Consider the following 25,453-nt stretch of genomic DNA (forward strand, 5'->3'; position numbering starts at 1 on the left):
GACTGCGCAAATTTATAGGTAGACATAGAAAAAACAAATCTATGAATCACCAGGCCAGGGAGATATGTGCTTTCGCTAATAGAACCCAGAATATTTTGCACGTTTCCAGTTAGAATTGATTGAGGTAGCTTTCATCCAGACGCGCAAATCAGGAAACACCCTTAGTCATTATTATTATGTGATACGTAATCAAGCAGTCGGACTTCATCATTTTTAGTTGTGCTTTGAATTTCTAGTTTATTCCGAAAAAGGTGTTTACGTGTGGTCATAAGCTTTGTTCATAACAATATAATTTCTGGTTATTTTTCTTGTCTCGAAAGTTTCAGTCTTACATAATATTGGATTCGCCACACTTGGGGTGAGCACCACGAGCCTGTTATTTTATTCGTTGACTTTTATTATTTTATTTTACTTTTAATAATTTTATTTTATTTTTTTAAAACAGCAGTACTTGACCCTTTTTAAGGTTTGTTTTGAAGTTCCTTTTAATTCCGAAATAACTTTTGATGCATGGTAATTAGCACTGTTCAAAACAATAAAAATTCTGATTGATTGTTTTGTCTAGCAATTAAGTTCCAATCTAGCAAAACATTGGATTCGTTATACCCGATACCCTTTTTTGTTGAAAAAATTACACTTATTATATCCCAATTTTGAGAACTGGTGGAGTTAAATTGTTTTAGGTGATCTCCGTAAGCCTTTGAATTTTCTTTGTAAAACAGATTGCCGGTGCTAACCTTTGGGGGGTAAAACTGAAACTTCTAATTATCAAAGACAACGTCAGTAACAATTATATCTATAAATATGACAGTATGATTCCATACCCACTAAGTCGGGTAGAGAAATATGTTTTACAAGGTTGCCTTCAAGAATGTGCCGGAGCTAAACCCGTGCTTCTTGTTTCTACTGATCTCTACAGTGAATGCAGGTAAGGGATGCTGTGTTTCATTTTTTACTTTTTTTTAATTTTATATATTATCTCTTTTTAAAAAAGAAAGACAATTATTAACGAAAGTAAATTTGAAATAACGTCATTATCGAGCTAATTATAAAATTTAAATCTTTTGAAAAGATTCCCGAACTAATTTTTCGAAAAATATTAATATCTATCCAGAAAGCCGTCTAAAACTAAAAAAATCAAATCACCAAACAAATAAAAAATCTTAAGACTAAGCGAGATTAACTGCTTGCTTTGGCTAGTATTTTTTTTTATTTGGAACCAGGTTTGCTTATTGACAATGTCGCCAAATAGAATAAGCTGCCGTTGTTTTTGTGTGGCTTTTTCACTGCATGTGTGTATCTAGTCCGCACTGTGCTAAGAACTGAATTAACTACTCGCTTTGGCTAGTATTTTTATAAATTCGCGCATTCTAAGCCAAGTTCTGAATGTTCATTAAGAGTTGCTTATTGACAATTTCGCCTCATGAAATAAGATGTCGACGTATCTTTGTGTGGCGATTCACTGCGTGTGTGTAACGCCGCACTGTGCTAAGAGCTGAATTAACTGATTGCTTTGTCTAGTATTTTTTTTTTAATTGGCGCCTTCTAGGGCCAAGTTTTGGAAGTGCATTACGAGAGGCGTATTGACAATGTCGCCTTATGATATAAGCTGTCGATTTTTTTTGTGTGTGACCTTTCACTGTTTGTGTGTAACGCCACACTGTGCTAAGAACTGATTTTTTTTTTTTTTCGTTTTCTTTTTTTTTCTTACCAGCGCTTTGTTCCGTTATAAACCACTCAGTAAGCAAAACTAACACTTAACAAGGATAGAAAAATATAACCTTTTCTCGTTGAACCCTGTTTTTGGTTTGGAAACCTATTTGACTTACCCTTTTTGCTTCTCTTATCCGACGATTTTTGTTTTTTTTGATTGGCTGTTTGAAGGCAATTGAATTTCGAACGGAAGTCGAAAACACCTTGATTCGCTGACACAATATATAAAAACATCACGACTGCATACACGAAGAACAGAAGTCACAGAATCAAGGACTGGAAAGCCTTTTCTTCGAAGCCTTTCGTTTTTCGTGCCAAGGCCCCGCCAGCTAATAGGAGCGAAGAAGGGCTAGGGGAAATAACAGCGGAGCTCCAGCGCGCGATGCGCGCCAGCTGAGCACCATGGGTAAGGAAATTTGGTTAACCCGGAAAGTCGAAAAAAAAATGGTCATCGAGTGAGCGTACGCCCGCGTACGCCTCTCGGGGAGGGGGAGGGGAGTTACAAGGCAGCCCGACTAGGGGTAGGAGAATACCATCTCATCATATCCCAAGGGACGTAAAGGTTAACGTGGGCTTGTATCTTTGATATTGGTCATCCATGTTATGGTCAATTGACAGCTGTCAAAACAAGGTATCCGCTGGCCAGTAACACATGACCATATCGCGGGTTCAGGCGTTCAACTCATCGAGGTCATGTGCTTTTATGAAGCTGAACGCTGAACAGGTTATAGTTTTCATTGAATCGCGGGCTCAGATCTTACTTGTTTTGTCCAGGGTAATGATACAAGTTTGTAAGCGCAATTGTTTTCGATCGGAGTTGTCGATTTATTTCGGCTATGGATCTTTCTTGAGTAGACTTTTTTTAGACTTTTTTCTTTCAGTAAGAATATTTTCACGAAACCACAAAAAAGAGTGTGGAGCTCCGCTTTTAGGCTTGGCTAAATCTATATATTGTAGAATGTTGTAGTGATTTTGGTTTTTTATGCATTGGGGGAGGTGCACTCAAGAGAGTAATTTAATTTAGTAATTTCGTATTCAGGTAAGAGCTTTTAATTTCAAGGGTATTGTAGTGGCAAACGCTAAATCACACGGAGTCCATCTTGCAGTATACACATTTAATATCGAAGATAGATACGGTAACTGAAAATAACAAAATTACAAACACAGAAATGAGCATAAAATAACTAACAACGAACGACATGAGGAAAACAGGAAAACGACAAAGCGAAATAAACAAGAAACTTACAAAGACGAATGTGACGACTGGAAAAAACCAAAGACGAACCGTGAACTAGGACTTGAAACAGTAGACTCGAAATAAACGGTAAACTAGATACTCGACTCAATACTCGCAAACAGAACTGACTTAATAAATTACACGCAACAGAATATATACCAATATGCAAATAAAAGCAACATGTACAGAAATAGACTAAAAACAAAGGGAACTAATTAACGCAAAAACTATTAGAAGTTATGACACTAAAAACTCAACGAAAAGAAATTATTACACTAAAACTCAACGACAAGAAAATGCTGACGCCTACAGGTATAAACAGTGCTATTTTTAGCATCCCAGCGCCAATTATATTTATTTTCTAGCTCTTTCAGGCGATTGCAGAACCATTGAATTCCAGCCAGAAGAAAAAGACAAGTTTCTTGAAAATCACATAATCAGAAGCATGAAGGTTGAGAGGAAATCAGCATGCGAGTCAGACTGCTTCCAAGAACCTAACTGCGTGTCCTACAACTTCGGCCCAATAGACAGCGATGGGCCATCGTGCCATTTAAACAGTCGCACTCATTTGCAAGTATCTGGTGCTAACTTTGCAACGAAGGTCGGTCACATATACCGAAGCATTTTGGTAAGAAACAAAAAATAACTGATTATTTCCTCAAAGAAAATATTTTATTTAATCTTCCGTCTGTGCAAACATTTTCTTCGCTGAGTTCTGACAATGTGGACAAGCCCACCCATTTGGTGATTGCCTACCAGCCCCTTTGTTGTATATATAATTATAGTCTTTTGAAGATGACGATGCCATGACTCGTGACAATAATGAAAATTACCGTACCCAAATTCGCAAGTAGCCAATCAGAAGCGCGATCTACTGTCCTGATATCCTACGATATCAAGTCAATGACCTGATATGCCCCCATATCACGGTCACTTTTGAAGTAAAGTAGCGTTACCGTACGATGAATTGAAGAGGTTTCACCAATAAAACAAAAACTCGTAATTTAAATTTAGCTGGTGTTTACCGATCGTAAGAGGAGTGAAAACTTTCCCGCCAACTAAATTTGGGCGCGCTTACCAATTGTGCGATGTTTGTCGACGAGTAATGAAACATTCAGACGAAAAAATGGCGACGGAGTTTCCAAATTTTTCACTTTTTGATTCAAATTTTGATTTTGAAGACGAAGAGAATGAAGCTCCAAACAAACGAGTAAAAACAATGTCAGAGGAGGAGCTTGATAAAAGCGTAGAAGATCAGAAAAGTATTAATACAAGCAGGTCAACGCAGTTTGTCGTACGTACCTGGCAAGCCTGGCTTGAACAGAGCGATTCTGTCGAGGTCGAGAAGAAAGCCATTGAAGTTTACACTAAACAAGAACTTTTCCAGCTTTTAAAGCATTTTTACTGGGAAATACGCACGGCAAAGGGAGAAGAATTTGAACCGTCTTCACTGAAAAACATTCAACGCGGTCTTGACCGGTATTTGCAGGAAAAAAATGCCGGATTCTCCATCATTCATGACGAAGACTTCGCCACAGCCAATAAAGCCCTCGACGCAAAAGTCAAGTTTCTGAAGAAGTCGGGGAAAGGCAATAAGCCAAATGCCGCTCAACCGCTGTCCGCTGAGATGATTGAAGAGATGTGGGAGAAACAAATCCTCGGAAAACATGACGGCGAAGTACTCACCAACGCTAATTTCTTGAATATTAGTCAACACTTTGGGTTCCGCGGTCGCCAGGAGCACCACCAGCTGAAGTTTGGTGATTTTAAAATCGTCTCCACAAGTGCCGGAAAGTACGTCGAGTGGTCAGTGGAACGACTTAGGAAAATTTCAGCAAATGAAAGGAAGTTCAATCCCAAAATGTGGGCCACCAACCACGAAGAGAGATACCCAGTGATGCTGTTTGAAGAATACATCGCTCACCGACCAAGTGAAATGTGCCTCCCAGATTCGCCGTTTTGGATAGCAATAAATTACAAGCTGTTAAATGGAAAGCTTCTGAAAAACCAGAAAATGGGGATTAAGAAAATCAATGGCCTCATGAAAGCGATAGTTGAGAAGATATCTGATGCAAACGGCCAAAAGTACACAAATCACAGCAACAGGAAAACCCTCATTACCACGCTGCTGGAAAACAACGTCGAGCGGTCAGATATTGGCCAACTAAGTGGACATCGCAATGTTCAAAGCCTCGACAGTTATGCCTCAACCCCCGAAGAAACACAATGGAGAATGTCATCTATGATTAGCAGGCAGATGTGTTCCACTTTTCAAGATCCAGCGACGTCTTCAAATTCAAGCGATGCTGGCCGTACGAATCCCACAGTTGTGTTTAACGTGACCAGTTCGCATAATTCCTTGAATTCCAGTGCAAGTGGCCTTTTTTATGGTGCAAGGTTTGATTATGCTACCATTAAACTCTCTGGTTCCTCCAATTGAACATTTTTAAAACTGCTGGGGCGAATATTTTAAGCGTTCTTGTGATATTTGTAATTTTTAACATTGTGTGTTCGTTCCCACGAAGTGAGTTTTTTTAAGTGGTTTCTTCAGAACGCACTGTAGTTTCCTCTTTACCAAATGACAGTGATGTTTTACAGGACGGATTTTAAACATTTTGGAACCACAATTTGTCCTTTTGTTTGCTGGATATAACTTAAATCACAAAATAAAAATATTTTTTCATTCATCGCTTTTTTCGCCGTTTGTCGACTCGTTCTATTTTTCGCGCGGGCCACACGATGGAACGCCTGGCAGATTTTATTACCGTTCCGACTAAGAATAACAGGGATTTTTTGGCTGAATTTGGGTACGGTAAATACCTAATCGTACCTTTTTTGGTACGCTTCGGCGGCATATCAGGCTCGTTTGGTCTCGCCATGGGTATTTTGGCTCGACTACGTCTCGCCAAAATACGAACCATGTCTCGACCAAACTCGCCTGATATGCCGCCGAAGCGTACCAAAAAGGTACGATTAGGTATAAATAACGGTTTTATATATAACAATATCATTTGTTATTTAGTTTTGTCTTACCGCATTCTATTTTCTTGAAATAGTGCAAAAACAAATTCTGAGAACATGAAAACCTTATTTGAATGCAGCCCATGAATAAGCCTCCTTTTTGCCATTTGCTTCTTGAAAAACAATAACTCTACACATATTATATTTTAATAATTCGGCCCTTTAACTGCTGATCAGAACTTCTAAAGGTCTGTGTGATGCTTTGTGTTTGTCCCTAAACTCTAACTGTTTTTGAGATTATTTTGCGCAGTTTGTCATAACCCAGTCCGAAATAGAAAGAAGGAGGAAACGAAAAATACTCTGAGCATTCTATACCACATTTTGTCTTTGCTTGTTTGCTGTTGTTGTTTGTTTGTTTTTTATTTGTTTATTGATATGTTTTTTTATCTATATGGATAAAATTGGCCATTTTATTAATCCTGCTCTTACTTTGTTAAGAATCCCTGTCAGAGCAACCCTTGTCCGAGTGGTTTCACCTGTCAAGTGGGATTTTCCACCAAAGGCTACCGATGTGTTTGTCCACAAGGATACGTACGCGTCGGAGAGCAATGTAAATTAGGTGTGTGCATTGTTTTTCTTTTGTTAATTAGAGTATTTACGATTTCATGAGTTTGAATTTTATGAATGGACTTGCGCCCTTTTACCTGAGTTCGCGGCTTATTGAAAGAAGTTCAAGCTATACTCTTAGGTGAGCCAGGAAGCTCGCCCTTCCGAAACTAAGGACCTCTACAAATGGACTTGCCTCATATACTTATTTTTCCTCAAAGAAGTGGAATTCAAACCCAAACATAGCCAGAACTGCCCTTAATGTAAATAGTTTAATTTTATTCTTAGGATATATTGTAATTTATTTGAAATAATTGTATAACTTCTGATTCATGTATAGTTTTTAAATTGTTTTATTATTATTCAGTATAATTGACGTTAATAGTTTTAGCATATCTTTTTAATTTTTTTTCTTGTTGTTTTTGTTTTCATTCGGAAAAAATAAGCATTTTATTGCTACTCTGTAAATCCGAATTTAAATAAGTTTATTGATTGATTGATTGATTGATTGATTGATTGATTGGATTAGACGAGAGCTTGCTATACGTATACCTGGGTAGCACATATCCTCAGGGAAAGTTTTAAAATTTGGTAAATCTTACCAGAACGGGAGGAATCCGACCTCTTCTTTCATTCGTAATTACAAGAGTGCTAAGACGGCGGCAATGGGACTTGAAGGATGTTAAAAAAGGTCCAAAAGAGTATATATTTGATGCATAATGAGGACACATGACAAAACTAACAACAAAGATCTTTAAATCGTCCAAAATGTAAAAATGTTACAAGAAAGTTAAATTACTCCATTGAAGATGCAGAAAATTTCAAACGCTGGAACAAAACACCTTTCAAAACTTTGTTCTTTGAACAATTACATGTTATATTAAACTGTTTACACATAGCATTCAGATAAAATCTGAAAGTTAAGAAGCATGTGCTTATACATATGTTGAAGTTTAAAGATCTTCAGTGTAGATTTCCACTTTCCCGGTCTGAATAGGGTTAACGGATCATACTTTTATGAATTAGTTAAACTCTACTCTCACTTTCATTAGTTTTATCGCCAACTACGATATCAGTAACGGCACCGTCACCAACATTGCCAATAACGCCAGGAGTATCACCATCAACAGTATCAACCGGCCAAGACAGTAAGTTTTTTTTATGTTTTTCTTTTGTTTATATTTTTTAACCAAACTACAGACATGAATTTATAGCAACGATAGGATAGAAACAAAAGAAAAGCGCACAAACAATCAAACTCCCACGATCCCTTCGCTTAACACACAAACTGAGAAGAGCACATGGTTGTGAAAGATCACTTGACCCACACGAGGGGGAAGGAAGGGTGGGGGATACACAGGGGCGCGGGACTTCAAACTGTCCCTAATATTTCTTCTGTCTTTAGCTGCATCGTCAACAACGACACCACTGGCTGTGACGGCTCCTTCACCAATATTGCCATCAACACCAGAAATATCACCAACAACGTCAACACCATCTCCATCATCATCATCATCAGTGGCATCTGACCCAAATCGTGAGTTTATTGTTAATATTTCTAACTTAATCACAGAAATCAATAAAAGGGCAGGTAAAAAGAGCATGTCGTAATTTGTTGTAAGGTGCAAAGGACGCATCATATCGTGAAGGCTAAAATTGCTAACATACCTGGTCACAGGCCCTTTTGAGGATTCTCGAAAAAAAGGACTATGAAAATGGAGGGATCTTTATATATTTTTTTTACCCCACAAGTCCATTATTTGTTTTGTTCGTCCCAACTTCTTTCTTTTTGTTTCCCAATCATTCTCTTTATTTCTGTCGAACATGCAAACTTCGTGCCATGCGAGGTAATTGGAAATGAATATTCTAAATCGTTTGTAAAATTGGTAATGAACCATTAAATTAAGACGTATCGACAAATGTTTCCCCTTTACACTGTATTCGAGTTAAGACTCCCAAAATCGACTTACCTACGTTTCAACAGCCAGTTGCTACAGACGAAGTCTACCCTCGACCATTCCAGTAAGCTCTATCGGGCTATTATCCATTGTTATTTTTCTGTTTCTTTAATTTAGCTTGGACTACTGGTCCATCTGGCTGTAGTTACCAACGAATCGACGACCTACAGACCTGGCACAACGCTGAAGCAAGGTGTATGCAACTTGGAGCCAAGCTGGTAAAAATTGAATCGGCAATAGAGAACGACTTTATCAAGACCACATTCCTTGGTGCATCTGATGACTCTGTTTGGGTCGGACTCTCCGACAGTGTAAATGAAGGAGTGTGGAAATGGCCAGATGGGAGTCTTCTTACTGGCTACCAAAACTGGGGAAGCAATAACCCAAATAATTTGTATGGTGACCAGAATTGTGCTATTATGAAAAAAGGACTGGGCTCCGGTTCTGGTTTTCTGTATGACGGCCACTGGAATGATGTGCAATGTTACAATATGTATACGTTTATTTGCGTAAAATAGATCTCAAAGATATCAATACAAGATTAAAGCGGCTATAAGCCACTAAACTCGGAAAATTTGTTATGAAACAAGAATAATAAAACAACAAACTGGCAAATAAAGATTAGTTATACACAATTTCAGGAAATTTTTCATGAATCAGTTGAGGTTAAAATATCGATGCTAAAACGCGGAAAAAATTCGCGCAGACAGATTCCACCCCCCGAATTATGGAAGCAACTAATTTAAAAAATAAGTATTGTTAACTTCGTTTACCTGGGGAGTTTCTTTTCGGTCCTCCTTCCACTTTATCTTTGTTATTAGAATCCCATTTGATTGTACACGTACTGCATTAACCCTAAAAATAATCTATACTCTTGTCAGCAATGCTATTGGTAATCGAATGTTCAAGTTTTCAAATTATATTTGTTCGTTTAAAGGTTGTGCTTTTTTTTTTAACGATTTTTTTTTAAAATTAAAGTACGAAAATTAACATGCTAGCTGACACGTTGTAATGGCACAGGGGTGGGAACTTCCTTTGTTACACGACTCAAACTGGTCATAGCGGTTCTGGGCAACCGGGACTGCGCAAAAGCTATAGAATGGTTGGTAAGGGCGTAGTGAATAGATTGACAAAGTTCATTGTTTTGTTCGCATGTTTTGGTCTTGACCGTGCACAAAACACGATAGCTATTTGCATTTTATTTGCTCCTTTGAAGTTTGCCGGAGATCGTAACTACAAACAGTGATAACGGGGACATTTCTGGCAAGGTAAGGCTTACAAATTATAGCAAAGATATTGTTGACGTCACCTATTGTTATTAATGTGCCAACCAGAAAACTATTGGCTGGCGAACAAAGAGTTCTTTTGTTCAAATTGTTGGACATTTAAATAACAAAGACAATGTTTGTAAACAAATATCTTCCCTATACTAGTTAAAATAACTCCAATGATTCTGAAATGATTTACCATTTTTCGTGTGTTATTCCACGCCGTCAAAACATTAATTCTCAGTGACGTGAAACATCAGGTGAGAAATCTTGCTGAAAATACAAAAAATCTCCTCAGCGGCGTGAAACATCATACGTAAAAACCGCCACTATTTGCATTTCACACGCATGCAGTCATAAATATTTAAATATTTCTGTCTTTCTTAGTAACGGCTCGATTGACACAGACTTGCACCGTTTCTCGGCACCGCTATGTCTTCAAAGAAAAATGCCGACAAACCAGCTCACTTCTTCTTTTTATTTGTTTCTGTAAAATAGCAGCACTTGACCTATTTTAAGTTTTGTTTTTAAGTTCTTTTTTTTATTCCAAATCTGCTGTTGATGCATGGTAATCAGCACTACTCAAAACAATGAAAATTCTGTTTTTTTTTTAGTGCAATTAAGTTCCAATCAAGCAAAACATTGGATTCGTTATACTCGATATCCATTTTTGTTCAAAACAACATTACACTTAATACATCCTAATATTTTTGATAACCGTTGAAGTGAAACTGTTCTGGATGATCTCTGTAAGCCTCTGAATTTTCTTTGTAAAACAGATGACAGGTGTTAAACTTTGGGGGGGGGGGGGGGGGGTAAACTAAACCTTCTAATAATCAAAGACAACGTCAGTGAAATTTATATCTATAAATATGACAGTATGGTTCCATATCCACTTAGTATGGTCTAGAAACATGTTCTACAAGGTTGTTTTCAATAATATGCCAGAGCTAAACCCGTGCTTCTTGTTTCTACTGATCTCTACAGTGAATGCAGGTGAGAGATGTGTTGCATTTTCACTTTTCCTATTTTTATATCTGTTTCACGAAAAAAAGAAAGAGAGAAATTAACGATGGTGATTACGACATGCCGTCATTATAGAGTTAATTGTAAAATTTAAGTCGTTAAAAAGCTACCCGAACTAATCTTTGGAACAATATTTAACAACTATTCAGAATGCAGAAACTGTAACATTAAAGCTATAGCATAGTAAGCTTTACAGTTTGTTAAAGTCGCGCAGGACCCTTGCTCATTAATAAATTTATTAGCCAAATTTCTTGTAAAGCTTTAATTCGCTAGATTTTGAACATCGATTCCGCTAAAACTTTTCAAGGATGTTAGAGGATGATAGTTTTATATAACGATTGCCGTTTTACTGAGAGATGACCGTCTTAACTGTGATGTTACGAACCCTTAAAAGTTTAACAGCAGACAATGCGATTTTTTTTTTTAATTTTTCAGTTAGAATAGCACACCAAATTAAATGACTATACAACATACTGATAATTCATAACTTCTTTTGTGTTATGACAGAAACGAAATTCTCGAAATTCAAAACTGCTAGAAGTAATTTACTTCTAAGAGAGTAAAAATGTGAAATCTAAACTTTGAACCGTGCTATCTTCTTTTTGAAAAGGAAATTTCAAAATTCGCTTCTGTCATAACACAATAGAATAGACCAAGTTAATGTTCCTTGCGAATCAACTCCTGAAATTCTATATCGGTGGAGAAAACTTGGACACAAAATTGCTGGTTTTGAGGATTCCGAAGACCTTCCGAGTCAATGTTTACAACAACGTGTGATATATATTTAAAGCTGTGAATCTAATTATGATAATTCGCCATGTTCCAGCGCACGGGACTCAAGGCTTAGAAAAATAACCTGTAATTACTTATACAATGAACTATATTCTCGTGAATATTTCGTTTGTTGTCGGCTTCACTCGTCGCAGTTCGTGCATACTCTTTAAATAAAGCATACATAATGATTACAAGGGTCCTGCGCGACCTTCAAAGAAAGAAAAACAAATAAAATATAATCAGACTTCATTTGCGGTAAAAAAAGTGAGATAAACTTCTTGCTTTGGCTAGTTTTTTTTTTTTTTGTTTAAAAAAATTGCACCTTCTAAGCCAAGTTTTGAATATACTGATTACGGGTTACTTATTGACAATGACGCCTTATGAAATAAGCTGTCGATATTTTTGTGTGGCTTTTTTTACTACGTGTGCGTAACTCCGCAAGTACAAATGGCTGAAATAACTTCTTGTTTTGGCTTATTGACAATGTCGCCACATGATATAGGCTGTCGATGTTTTGTGCCCCTTTTTCACTGCGTGTGTGTAACGCCGCACTATGCTAAGGGCTTAATTAACTGCTTGCTTTGGCTAGTATTTTTGAATTTGCGCCTTCTAAGCAAAGTTTTGAATAATTATACATTACGAGTTGCTTATTGACAATGTCGCCTCATGAAATAGGCTATCGATATTTGTGTGTCGCTTTTTCACTGTGTGTAGACTGTTTACAGCCCTCTATTTTTTTCGTATTTTGCGATCGTTGAGCGCGGAAAAAGAACGGCGAGAAAACTGGACGCCAGCGAAAACCGGGAGGCGCCAAAGAAAGCAGTGAATTTCACCATATTTGACGAGAGAAAGGGCCCTCGGACTCGGACCTCGGAGAATGCAGTATGGTGTAGTGATTTTGGTACAGTCGACTCTCGATAACTCGAACCCTATCTAACTCGAACCTCGCGCTAACTCGAACCAAAATCGATTTCCCCTGGATTTCCTTCATACATTTACTGTAATTTTACCCTCGGTAACTCGAACCCTCGATAACTCGAATCTCCCGCTAACTCGAATCTCCCGCTAACTCGAACAATTTTCATTTCTCTTCAGGTCATTTTCTATATAATTTTGCCCTCGTTTTTTGAACCATGTCTGTCAATACGTGACAAGTCAAAACAAACAGTGCACTGTAGTCCAAAACGTTGGATTTATTTTGAAATAAAAAAGTTCACGAGTCAGAGCCGTCCCGGAAACTCCCCTCAAAACACAAACTGTGCCACGCAATTGACGTGCTACAGACGTTCAGTTTGTTTGTGGAGGTTGATATCGATTCTTTCAAATCCAACCTTAAAAAACATTTAAGGATTATCGCCAGGACGAATAGTGACCATTTCTCGAAAAAGTAAATCGCATAAGCTCTGCATCAGTAGCCTATAGCGTTGTTCTCTTTGAAACATGAGACATTCACAGGCTGATTCGCTTTGTTTTACGTTACATTACGTTCTGGTTTATACAGTGATTGAGAAATATGTTATTCTTTTTTTTGACTTCTCTATACTCTAATTAAATTTGATTAAAATGTACACTAGTCTTCACTGCATGAATAGAACCAAAATCGATTTCCCCTGAAGAACGAAAATCGCTATTGACACGCTAAAGATGTGCATTGAAACTCATGGGGAGGATAGAGTTTTGGTTTCTGAAGAAGTCGTTTAGATTTCATTCGTCTCGCCGTATTTATTTATTTTGAAAGTTTCAATAGAAATTTTGAAATATATAAATTAAAATCAGTCAATACCGCTTTTCCCTTATCTTCGGTCATTCGTTTTTAACTCTCAATAACTCGAACTCCCGACAACTCGAACCATTTTCAATTTCGCTTGATGGTTCGAGTTATCGGAAGTCGACTGTAATTTATGCATTGGGGAAGGTATATTCAAGAGAGTATTAATTTAGTAATGCAGGATTCAGGTAAGAGCTTTTAATATCAAGAGTATAGACAGTCCTATTTTTTAACATCCCAACGCCATAGTGAATATTTTATTTAATCGTCCGTTTGTGCCAACATTTTCTTCGCTGAAACTTCTGACAATGTGAACAAGCCCTAATGACCCATTTGGTAATTGCCTACCAGCCCCTTTGTTATATATATAGTCTTTTGAAGATGTCGATGCCATGACTCGTGGCAATAATGAAAAATAATGGTTAAGTATGGAACAATCTCATTTGTGATTAAGTTTTTTCTTACCGTATTCTAGTTTCTTCAAATAGTGCAAAAACAATTTCTGAGTACATAAAACTTTATTTGAATGCAATCCATGAATTAGCGTCCTTCTTTTTTGACCATTTGCTTCTTGAAAAGCAATAACTCTACACATATTTTAATAATTCAGCCCTTTTACTGCTTTTTTTTTTTTTTTTTTAATGAATTTGCCAACCCTACTTACAACACTGAGGCTAAATACAGTTCATTACAACACACTACTTATAATACAAATGTTATACAACACAGCTACTTGCACTACAATACAGTCACCTTACTTAAATTACAATACTAAAATCGCTACTTACATCATTTACAACACGACTACAATTACATCTACAATCACTTCCACTTCTATACGATTTCGTTTTGTGCTGCTGATAATAATACAATTAACACAGGATTACATAACTTACAATAACCATTACTTACAATTTATATGGCTTAATTTATATACTAAATTAAAGAATACTATTTGGCTACAAAGGAGTTACCCACTAAGAAATCTATAAACTCTCGGTATATTTTTTCCATTTAAGATTAACATTTTGGCTGTCTTCCTGATTTTGTGATTTCATTGCATATAATGCCAGTTGGTATGTATAGTTAACAATTTTAATGAATACTCGAAGAGATGGACGGTTGTTGTTCTTCCGGCATTCATAAATGTGATATTTAGCTAGAATTAAAAGATGATTAAGTAGTAAGAAATCTTCTTTTCTTTTCCAAACTCCAAAGAGCTTATCTATATCAGAAAGTTCCTCCAAAACAATGTTTGTATTTCTGCACCAGTCAATGAAGTCTAGCCAAAAATCACTGGTAAATGAACATGTGATAAGTAAATGCTCGAGGGACTCGCTCTCTAATCCACAAAAAGTACATAATGGTGAGGCAATCAAACCAATTTTTTCCAAAGGATTTGATTATAGGTAAAGTGAATCCCTAAAATTTTAACCACCTTCTTGACGGTTATATTTCTATCGGAGCAGCTTGCTAGCGTAGGCGGGTTTGGGTTGTAATTTCCCAACCACATCGCTTCAGTCTTTTCGTAATTGACCTTCAGACCAGAACATGACGAAAAACAGTCGATGGTTTCAAATAGAGCGTTAAGTGAAGTACGGTCTCTTAGGAAAGATGTTAAGTCGTCTGCAAAAATCTCTAGTTTTATCTCTTCTTTATCTACTATAATGCCTTTGATGTTTTCATTGAGGCGTACATTAATAGCTAAAATTTCCAAGCAAATGATAAATAAATATGGCGATAATGGATCACCTTGTCTTACCCCTCTAAGAACTTGAAAGGGAGTGGTTGTGTAACCGTTGTTCATAACTGTACTCGAGATGTTTTTATAAAATGTTTGTACCCAATGAATAAGAGAAGGGCCAAAAGTAAAGGCAGAAAGTGCCTCAACCATGAAATTCCGATTTACCGAATCAAACGCCTTTTGGAAGTCTATTCCTACTAACAATCCGTTAATCTTTTTCCTTTCTGTGTACTCTAAGATGTCATCTATGGTTCTCACGGCGTCTAGTATAGTTCTGCCTTTTACGTAGGCATTTTGGTTAAAATGAATTATCTCAGCTAGAACTTTTTGAAGTCTTAGAGCAATGGCTTTTGAACCGATTTTTGCGTCGACATTAATCAAGGAGATAGGTCTCCAGTTACCTATATTCCGTTTGTCTTTACCTTTCTTTTCTATTAATGTGATAATGGCTTGCTTTTGAGTATTAGATAATTCACCACATTCGTAAGAATAATTAAGACAATCGACTACTAAATTTCCAATAGAATTCCAAAATGTTTTGTAAAATTCCACCGTAAGGCCATCGTTTCCAGGTGACTTGTTATTTTGGAATGACTGAAGGCAATCGAAGCACTCCTTGAGCGACAACCTTCCTTCACAAATTCTTCTCATTTCATCGGACAGTTTTGGAATTTCTGCTTTTTGCAGGAATGGATGATTTCTATTCACTGATTCATCATTTGATGCATACAAATCAGAGTAAAACTTTTCAATTTCCTTCATAATTTTCGTAGGGTTTGTGGTAAGTCTGCCGTCGCTACTAAAGAGTCTTCTAATACAGCTCTTGCTTCCTCTATGGGATTCTAATCCTAAAAAATATTTATTGCTTTTCTCGCCTTTTTCATACCAAGTTGCTCTTGAGCGGATTATTGCACCTTTGGCTAAATAATCAAAAAGCGAGTCGTATTTCATTTTAAGGTCTGCCAACTTCTCATGATTTCTTTCTGATGGATCAGTTGCTAGCATCTCCTCCGCTTGTTTTAAGGATGCTTCAACCTGTAATAGTTCTTGCCTTCTTTTTCTTGCTTTTTCTTTTGTATATTTAATTGTAAATTGTCGCACGCGATACTTAATTAAGTCCCACAGTACTCTTTTGTCCAGCACTTCATTAAACTCCTCTAGCCATTCAGGTATTTTCTCAATAATCATTTGGACATAGTAGTTGTCGTCAACTAGACTTGAATTAAATTTCCAGTATGAAGGGCCTCGTGCCTGTTCATCTAAGCTATTGAAAGAAATAGTTATTGCCGAATGGTCTGTTCTAATTGCCGTCTTAATGTTAGTTTCCTCCACCTCATCTTGACAAATATCGCTTATCAACCAAAAGTCCAGTCTTCTTTAGACGAGTGGCTTTTTTTGCTTCCAGGTAAAGAGCTTGCAATCTGGGTTCCGTGTTCTCCAAATGTCAATTAAATCATAATTTGAACAAATACTATGAAGAATTTTAGTCGATTCTTTCTCTTTAGGCGTACCTCCGCAGCAGTCAAGGTCCAGATCATTGACAACATTAAAATCTCCCCCAATTATAATTTTGTAATTTTCATCATCAACAATTAAACTGTCTAATTTTTCCTGTAGTTTTTCGAAAAAAGAACACTGTTCACGTACCTTATTCGGCGCGTAAATATTACCCATAATATAATTACAGCCTTGCACCGTGGCATTCAGCAAAATATATCGTCCACTTTCATCAGCTATTTTCCTTTTTAAATCAAATTCCAAACTTTCTTTCACAAGTATTAACACCCCACAACTACGATTGGAGCCGTGTGCGAAAAAAATGGGTCCTTTCCATTGACATTTCCATGCGTTTTCTATGTCTTTCGTACTATACGTCTCTTGGAGAAAGATAATATCTGCATTTTGCTTTTGAAGCCAAATAAACAATGCTTTTCTTTTCTCTAGAGAGCGAATACCTCGGACATTTAAAGAGAGCATTTTGAAATTAACACTTACAACATCCTCGAATTTCTATAGCTTGGTTGAGTCTATTGTCTCCTGTAATAGCGCACATAATTAAATGCCATGAAAAATTTAAAGTAATGAAACTAAAAAATAGGAAATATTTTACAGATACCCTTAATAATAATCTACCACTGCTAACATAGCACTTTAGAACTAGCATACAAACACATAAACATAAAAGTTTTAAGAGGCCGCTAGAATATTTCCTAAATACGGCCATAGTCCCTCGGGGCCTAGGGACTACTGTTTTGAAAACAGAATACGATATGCAAACTATGGCAAGTAAATTATGCGTAAATTTTAACTTTTAGCGGAGTTGTTTTAAAGAAGCATGACGAAGCTAACCGGGAGACAAAAAAAAAAATCATATTTCTAATCATTACGCGGAATCCTAAAGAGTAAGAGATACCATTAATTAGTTCAAAGAGTAATAAGTTTTGAGATAAGTCTGCATGTTGGCTAATATTTTTTCTTAGGTAGGAGATACTCCGGTAGGTTGTCCGCTGAATAAACAGAACTATTGACTGTCAGATTTTTACCTTTTATAAATACTCTTCCGACGTTTAATTCCTTAGCTTTCTTGTAAGCGGCGCGGAGCTTTCCACGTTCTTTTGCTGATTCAGGGGAAAGATCTTTGTCAATAAATACCGAAGAGAAGGAAGAACTGTTCATTAGTTTCTTCCTGCTTTGCCAAATCCAATCGCAATCCATTCTTGAGACGAAGCGGACTAAAATTGGTCGTGGGCGCAGAGGACGTGAAGCGTCTTCCCTTGACTCCGTCGAATCTTCGTTGTTCGCAGCTCTGTTCGAAGAAGCTGTGTGCCCTTTTACTGCTGATCAGAATTTCAAGAAGTCTGTGTGATGCTTTGTGTTTGTCCCTATAAACTCTAACTGTTTTTGAGATTATTTTGCACAGTTTGTCATAACCCAGTCCGAAATTGTAAGAAAGAGGAAACGAAAAATACTTTGAGCATTCTTTGCCACATTTTGTAATTTCTTGTTCGCTGATTGTTTGTTTGTTTGTTTATTTGTTTATTGATATGTTTTTTTTATCTATGGATTTTTGTAATCCTGTACTTATTTTGTTTAGAATCCTTGTCAAAGCAACCCTTGTCCGAGTGGCTTCACCTGTCAAGTGGGATTTACTACCAAAGGCTACCGATGTGTTTGTCCACAAGGACACGTACGCGTTGGAGATCAATGTGAATTAGGTGTGTGCATTTTTTTCTTTTGTTAATACGAGATGTAAGAGTATTTACAATTTTATGAGCTTGAATAAGACGAGAGCTTGCTATACCTGGGTGGCATATAACTTCATGGAAAGCTCAATTTGTTAACTCATATACAGAGCGGGAGGAATCCGACCCCTCCTTTCCTTCATATTTACCAGAGTACAAAGACGGCTGCAATAAGACTTGCAGGCTGTAAAATTTAGTCCAAGAGTATATATTTGGTGCACAATGAGCTCAAAAAGCTAATGTAAACAAAGTTATCAAAACTAAAAACAAAGACGTTTAAATCGTCCAAAATATAAACAAAATGCTACAAGAAAGTTACATTACTCCATCCATGAAGCAGGAAAATTCAACAGCTGGAACAATACACCTTTCAAATCTTTACCACCACCATTGTAGTTTGAACAATTACATGTTATATTAAATTGTTTCCAAATAGCTTTCAGATAAAGTCAGAATATTAAGACGCATTTGCTTTAACATTATAAAAAGTCCTTAACGTTTAAATATCTTTAGTGTAGTTTCCCACTCCCCTGGTCTGAAAAGGTGTAAACGGATCATACTTTTATGAATTAGTTATAAATCTATTTTCACTATCATCAATTTCATCGCCAACAACGACACCAGTGACGTCACCGTCACCAATATTGCCATTGACGTCAGAAATATCACCAACAGCATCAACACCACTGCCACCACCATCATCAGTGACATCCGACCAAGATCGTGAGTTTATTGTGTTTTACTTTTATTATCCAAAACACAGACATAAATTATTAGGCTGATGAAAAGAACCTGTCGTGATTTGTTGAAAGATGCACGAGTTAAATATACAATTAGCTTAAAATCTTCCTACAGTATCAAAAGCCAGGGATCTTCTTTTGTTTTTAGCAGCTGCATCGTCAACAACGACACCACTGGCAGTGACGGCTCCTTCACCAATACTGCCATCAACACCAGAAATATCACCGACACCATCAACATCATCTCCACCATCATCATCTGTCCAAAGCCGTAAGTTTATTATTATTTTAACCAAACCAAATAAACGAATAACAGGGTGATGAATAGAGCATGTCGTGATTTGTTGTAAGGTGCAAAGAACGCATCACATAATGGAGGCTAACATTGCTAACATACCAAGCAACGAAATGTGCATGCCCTTGTCACAGACGCTTTTAAAAATAAAATAAATCGTCTTCATTTTACGAGGGTAGCAATTAACAGTCTTTCGACTGACAAACCTGTGGCCCTCAAATTCTGATCGAATTGGAATTTAGAAGTGTTGGTTTTTGTGGAGGGAGGAAAACCCGAGAACCCGGAGAAAAACCCTCGGAGCAAGGGCGAGAACCAACAACAAACTCAACCCAAATATGACGCCGGGTCCGGGAATCGAACTCGGACCACATTGGTGGCAAGCGAGCGCTCTCACTACTGCGCCAGGGTTTGTAAGAAAAGGACTATGTGCAATGGAGGGATCTTTTTAAGTTTTTTTTAACCATCCAAATTTGTTGTTTGTTTCGTTTGTCCCAACTTCTTCTTTTATGTTCCACAATCATTCTCTTAATATTTGTCGATCATGCAATTTTTGTTCCAAGCAGGGTAATGAAGAATTCTTATTTTTTGGTAAAATTGACAATTCACAGCATTAAATTGAGATGAATTTGATAAATGGTTATTGAACTATAGTGAGGTTCGTACTCAGGAAATATTGGCAAAGTTTAGTTTAGCGTAAACTTGTATTCTTAAGCCACATCCTACAGTCCCGAGAATACAGCGCAATACGAGATATCCAAAGAACCAAAATCTACTGAGCCCCCCCCCCCCCCCTCCCCCTCCAAAAAAAAAAATGTTTTCGTTTGCGTAAGTTTTAAAATAGCCATTTCACGAGATAAAAGATTGAGCGGGCCATCTGTTCGATCTTGCTACATAATTTGGCGTACTTATGGAACCTATCAAAACGCTTATTCTCTTCATGGGATAGGTGATTTTTTTGGGTACTAACGTAAATAAACTTTGTTTGTTCAAGCCCTTGTGCAATGTCAATCCCCGTGGATCGCTTTTCAAGGATCATGTTATGCCCGGTTCACCCAAACAAGTTCTTGGGTTGGCGCAGACACACATTGCAAAAGTGAGAGTGCCCAGTTGGTAAAGATTGAATCTGCAGACGAAAACGAGTTCATTAGACAGAATTTTCTACCAAGTGGTGGGGATTATTGGATTGGACTAACGGATGCTCAGACTGAAGGTGTCTGGAAGTGGTCTGACGGAAGTCCATTGACAGGATACACACACTGGGATTCTAACGAGCCAACTGGTGTAAATTGGGAAAATTGTGGCGGAATAAGAAATACAGGTGCACACTGGTTCGACAGGAGCTGCACGGATTGGAAAGGGTGTATTTGCAAAAAGTAACTGAGTTTGAACGAATTTGCCACCGAACGCCAGACATGATATCCTTTCTTTAAAAGTGTTATTTTACTTCATCTAATTACCTCTCAGTTATAGGTTATCATTTCTGTTAGGTAGTAATTATTTTTTATATGCAAGGCTAAAAAAATATCAATAATATTATAAGAACCGAACGTTTTCGACATGTTGTCAACATCAGGGTGATACCGGGCGACATACCCTGATTACATCAGTCGAGAACGTTCGATTGTTAAAATATTCTTATAGTGTTTTAGCCTTGTGAATAAATCCGTTTTTCCTTTAATTTTAGTAAACCTTGTCAGTAAACCGGCAATGTTACGTTAAAAATTTTAGACGCATAGTTGACAGATCAAAATTTAAATAATAATTTATCTTGTCAAATTTGAGAAACGAAAATCTCGATGGGAGGGGTGACATCCACTTTCCTTTCCAGCTCATGTACGCGTTACGGCCAATATGTATACACCAAATTGAAGAAACGTTGACGCTGTGAAAAGTATAAACAATGGACGATAAAACCGAATGGAATTCTGAGAAGACAGCATTGTTAAGCTTAGTACTTTTCAATTTATTTGAAATCAAGAAATTTTCTTTCTCTGAGAGCTTTAAGAGCATTATTATGGAACCTGTCTTATTACAATTTTCATGTTGTCACAGACGACGATTCCTTTTTTTCCGATTTCTCAGTAAACATTTGAGTTGCACCGATTATGGTTTGTGCTTTTAATTGTTCAACGTTTCTTCAACCAGGTGTATAATTTTAATACAAGCTTAATTAACTCTAACGCGTTTAGAATGACGTCATTTAAGTGTTATGTACTCTGAACAAGAAGTCGCAAATCACTGTGCAAGTACAGTATGGGGCCCAGTTCTCAGCCGGGTCCAGTTCTCGGCCACTTTATGTTAAACGCCTTTTTTCACACCCCAGTTGAATTAAATGGAAAATGTATTTCTATCAAACGATAGACTGATTTTTGTGCTCTAAGTATCGTGAGTTTGATACTTCAACCCGCTGTAGAAAGCTCACACGTCGAGTTTACGAGGAGGTAGGTTAATTTGTTTTTCCGAAAACTTGTTTGTTTACGGCTCCTTAAAATTCATGGATGTAGTTAAGTTCGTATTTTGTCCGAAAGTCCCTACCAAACGAGCTAATTTTTGGTCAGTGAAACGTAAAATAATTCAGCTTTCTGCTTAATTTAACTTTTCGTTGAAACGTTGTATTTTTTGGTCTTAATTTACTTCGAAATGTTTTCGTGCGACTTTTGCGTATTTGCCAGTTCTCGACCACCCTGCTCGCTATCACAGCTTAGCGCTTTGGTTTTTTATATAATTTCATCTGCTGCTGTCAGTATGAAAGAAAGAAATATTTTAAAATAAAGTTAAATTAATTTTCTAAGTTTTGAGCTGACTCTTGTCTTGTCTATTATTTCTACAACACCTAACTCTTCCAAGACCTTTTCACTGCAAAATAAACCATCTAAATGCATTGGTCACACAACGCAATTCTGCGGTATTGCCAGAACCTGCACATAGGCAAGCAACTAGGCGCGTTAAAAACCTTCTTTTCGTACCTCATAAAAAATAATTTGGGATCGATATAACATAAATAAGTTTACAGAGTGATTTTATGACTGTGAAAATTAATTGAGCCTTTTTATACAGAAAATTACGCACAAGCTTTTTGGTGGCCGAGAACTGGGCCCACAAATGGAGCTTTTATTTTTATTATTGTTCGGGCAAATTAATTATTGACCGGTTGATAGCTTTACGCCATAAAGCAGAGGAAAGAAATACAAGTTTACGTCTGAAGTAGCCGAGAACTGGGCCCCATACTGTACATTAACTAAATGCAATAACTATATTGTTTATCACGTAACATTTGTTAAATTTTTGGATGATTGGTTGGTGACCTAATAAGCTGATTGGCTGATTTCGCTGAAGCACTGATTCGCTCATTCATCACTCAAAATTGGCACTAAGGCCCTGTCCACACTAACCTGGGTAAATTTGAAAACGCATCTTTTTTCCACCGGAATGTTATTGCACCGGTTTAAATGTCAAAGACCTGACACGTACAATAATGCAGTCATGCTTTCATATATGCTAGCCAATGTATGGGCAAAAAAATAAATATTATTGCACATTTACAAATTAAGAACGTGACACTTACGATGGTGCCCTTGTTCACGTTTTCTTTCTTTAACTTCAACGAGAGTATTCAAAATTGGCATATATATCTAGGGTTAAAACATGAAATAGAATTAACCATTTGAGGCAAATTTCATTAGTTTGATGTTGAATTTTCCCCTGCGTATTCGACATGACGCGCGGCGTTTCGGACACAAATCTGTGGATAATTGACAATCTGTATGATTTTTTTGTTGTTGTTGTGGGCAAAAAAGACACTGATTATAGTAAAAATAGAAAAGCTATCATACGTAACTATAATCTAAACTGTAAAATTTAGCGTCGTGAAGAATCATACAATACATTTTAACATGCTTCGAAATTTGCAGATAAGTCGCGATGTAAAATAACTGACTAACCATTTTAGTAAGCAAGGGTGTATTTGGTGGCCGTACGACCTATGACCTAGCGCGCTTTGTAACGGACAGTTGTTTTATTCGCTGCGAGAAGTCACATGTTATCCTTAAGCAACTGGTGATGATCATGATGATGAATGAAATGGCAAAGATGATTGTTTTGGGAACAATCTCTTTAAACGAGTTCAGTAACGAATTCAGTATTTAAATATAAATAACAATTTGTTTGCTAGATAAATAGCAGCAGACAAAATGCTCTCTGAATATGCATAATAATTATGTAAGATAACTTTTGTAGTTGCGGGCCCAAGAGAGGCCCGCAACCCTAATCTAATCTAATCTAATCGTGCGCGCCACGTTAATAAGAGGCCAATTGAAAGCGGAAGTTGAAATTTTGTTCTTCCACCAAGAACGATCAGAATACAAAAAAAATTGTCAATCACAACAGTATGTCGCAACACTGGAAGTTAAAAAATCTGTTCTTCAAGAACGATTAGAATGCAAAAAATGTGTCAATCTCAACAGTTCGTCACATAAGAACGAAGCCTCTGTAACATGGAAGATTGCAAACATGCAAAAGTTGTTTAGGCGTTGCTTTTGGGATGATTTGCTGTGATTGTATCACAGATAAACCACGGCAAAACGAATGATTCCAACAACGGTTAATATTGGAAAATTCCCTACAACACTGACAACATAGCGAGTTCACCGACCCGGACCAAAGAAAATCACAAGTCAATTTACACCGCGTGCTCAATTACACTTCGCTAAACTGTCAATCAAAAAACAAACTCTGATTGGTTCACTGCAATAGGAAACGATAAAAACATTCGCGACAATAGAAAACGATAAAACCATGCAATCCTTGCGTGACGCGTTACTCGGAACAATTGCCTTTTGTGAAGTGATTTTATAATATCGACGCTGTCTGAGAAATTTTCTCGACCTGTTGGAATAATTGCCGTGAAAATGAGTTGACTTAAGTTAATTGTTCTTCCACCATGAACGGTTACAATGCGAAAGGATCCGAAAATGTGTCGTTCAAACAGGAAGTTGAGGAATTTTTTCTTCCACAAAGAACGACGATAAGAACGGAAGAATGTTTTGTTAGTGTAAAATGCTTGAAAAGTGTACTACATACTCTTGAGTTCGGTTATCTTTGTTATGTTTATTTCTACAACTTGGTACTTCTTAATATATCTTGTTGTGTTCTGACAAACAATAATGAGACTTATTCCTCATTCAACGAAAACGCAAATATATCTAAACTAGTACTACAGTTATGACAACTTCTGGCAAACTTCCCAAAAACTTCGACATGAATGTATTTTGCAATCCTCAATTACGCACTCTCGTCCTAGTACACGCTAGTACCTTCTCAACCCATTGCCCACATCTTAAACACAAGACCCGTTAAGTGCATCTATTGTAGGCCCGCACTTTCTAACCTGTGGTTACCACTAGTATGTAAAAATAATTCTTGAGGCCTATTAATTACATGCCTAGTATACTAACCATACATACACCACGCGGGGTCTGAATGACGCATAGAGTTCAAACTTGCAAGGCAAGATATTTCGATTTCCAACAATCGTAATGCTTTTTGTTTTTTCTCATTTTTGTTACAATTTGATTTAAATGAACATGATATAGGCAAATTGAAAGTAGGGAAAATAAACAAAACAAACAAATTAAATCATAAAAAAGCTCAGTTTGTTCCAAAACTCGAGAACTTTATTTTGAATTTCGCCAATTGTCATTAGGTTAAAATGTCAAAATGTCGTTTGTCACCAAACGTTTATTTTCCCGCGTGATTGTTGATAATAAAATGTATCTCATGCAGCAAAGTTTGAGCTTAATTAGATAAAAATATAAACAAAGAAAAGTTTCGCACCAAACCTCATTCTAAGTATAGTACCTCATATTTGTATCACAATATCATATTATGTTATCTAAGTTTAATTCTATTTGGTAATAAAGCGTGTTGTTGTTGTTACTTTAAAACAGTTCAATCTAAGAACTTTTTACAGTCATTTTTTTCCACTCGCGCGTTCGAAATCTAACATCGAGTAGACTCCCGACCAAGGTGTTATGGATCTGCCTGGGTTGCCGGGGTTGGAAATCGTTCTACTACTAATATTTTTCACGATTTGTACACAACTACGCCTGGGAGGAATACTATT

At 36.9% G+C, this 25,453-nt stretch overlaps 1 protein-coding gene across 1 annotated transcript; it reads left to right on the plus strand.

Moving 5' to 3' along the window:
* The first annotated feature begins 846 nt into the window (after positions 1-846).
* Positions 847-25,183, plus strand: LOC144656410 (uncharacterized). Its single transcript, XM_078516631.1, has 6 exons — positions 847-928; positions 3,316-3,578; positions 18,150-18,270; positions 18,922-19,020; positions 19,186-19,308; positions 20,324-25,183. The coding sequence occupies exons 1-6, from the start codon at positions 847-849 to the stop codon at positions 20,707-20,709; spliced, it is 1,074 nt and encodes a 357-aa protein (XP_078372757.1). The 3' UTR covers positions 20,710-25,183.
* The last annotated feature ends 270 nt before the right edge of the window (positions 25,184-25,453 follow it).

This window comes from Oculina patagonica, chromosome 6 (assembly GCF_052425735.1).
Source record: "Oculina patagonica isolate OP01 chromosome 6, crgOcupat, whole genome shotgun sequence".
Taxonomy (NCBI): Eukaryota; Metazoa; Cnidaria; class Anthozoa; order Scleractinia; family Oculinidae; genus Oculina; species Oculina patagonica.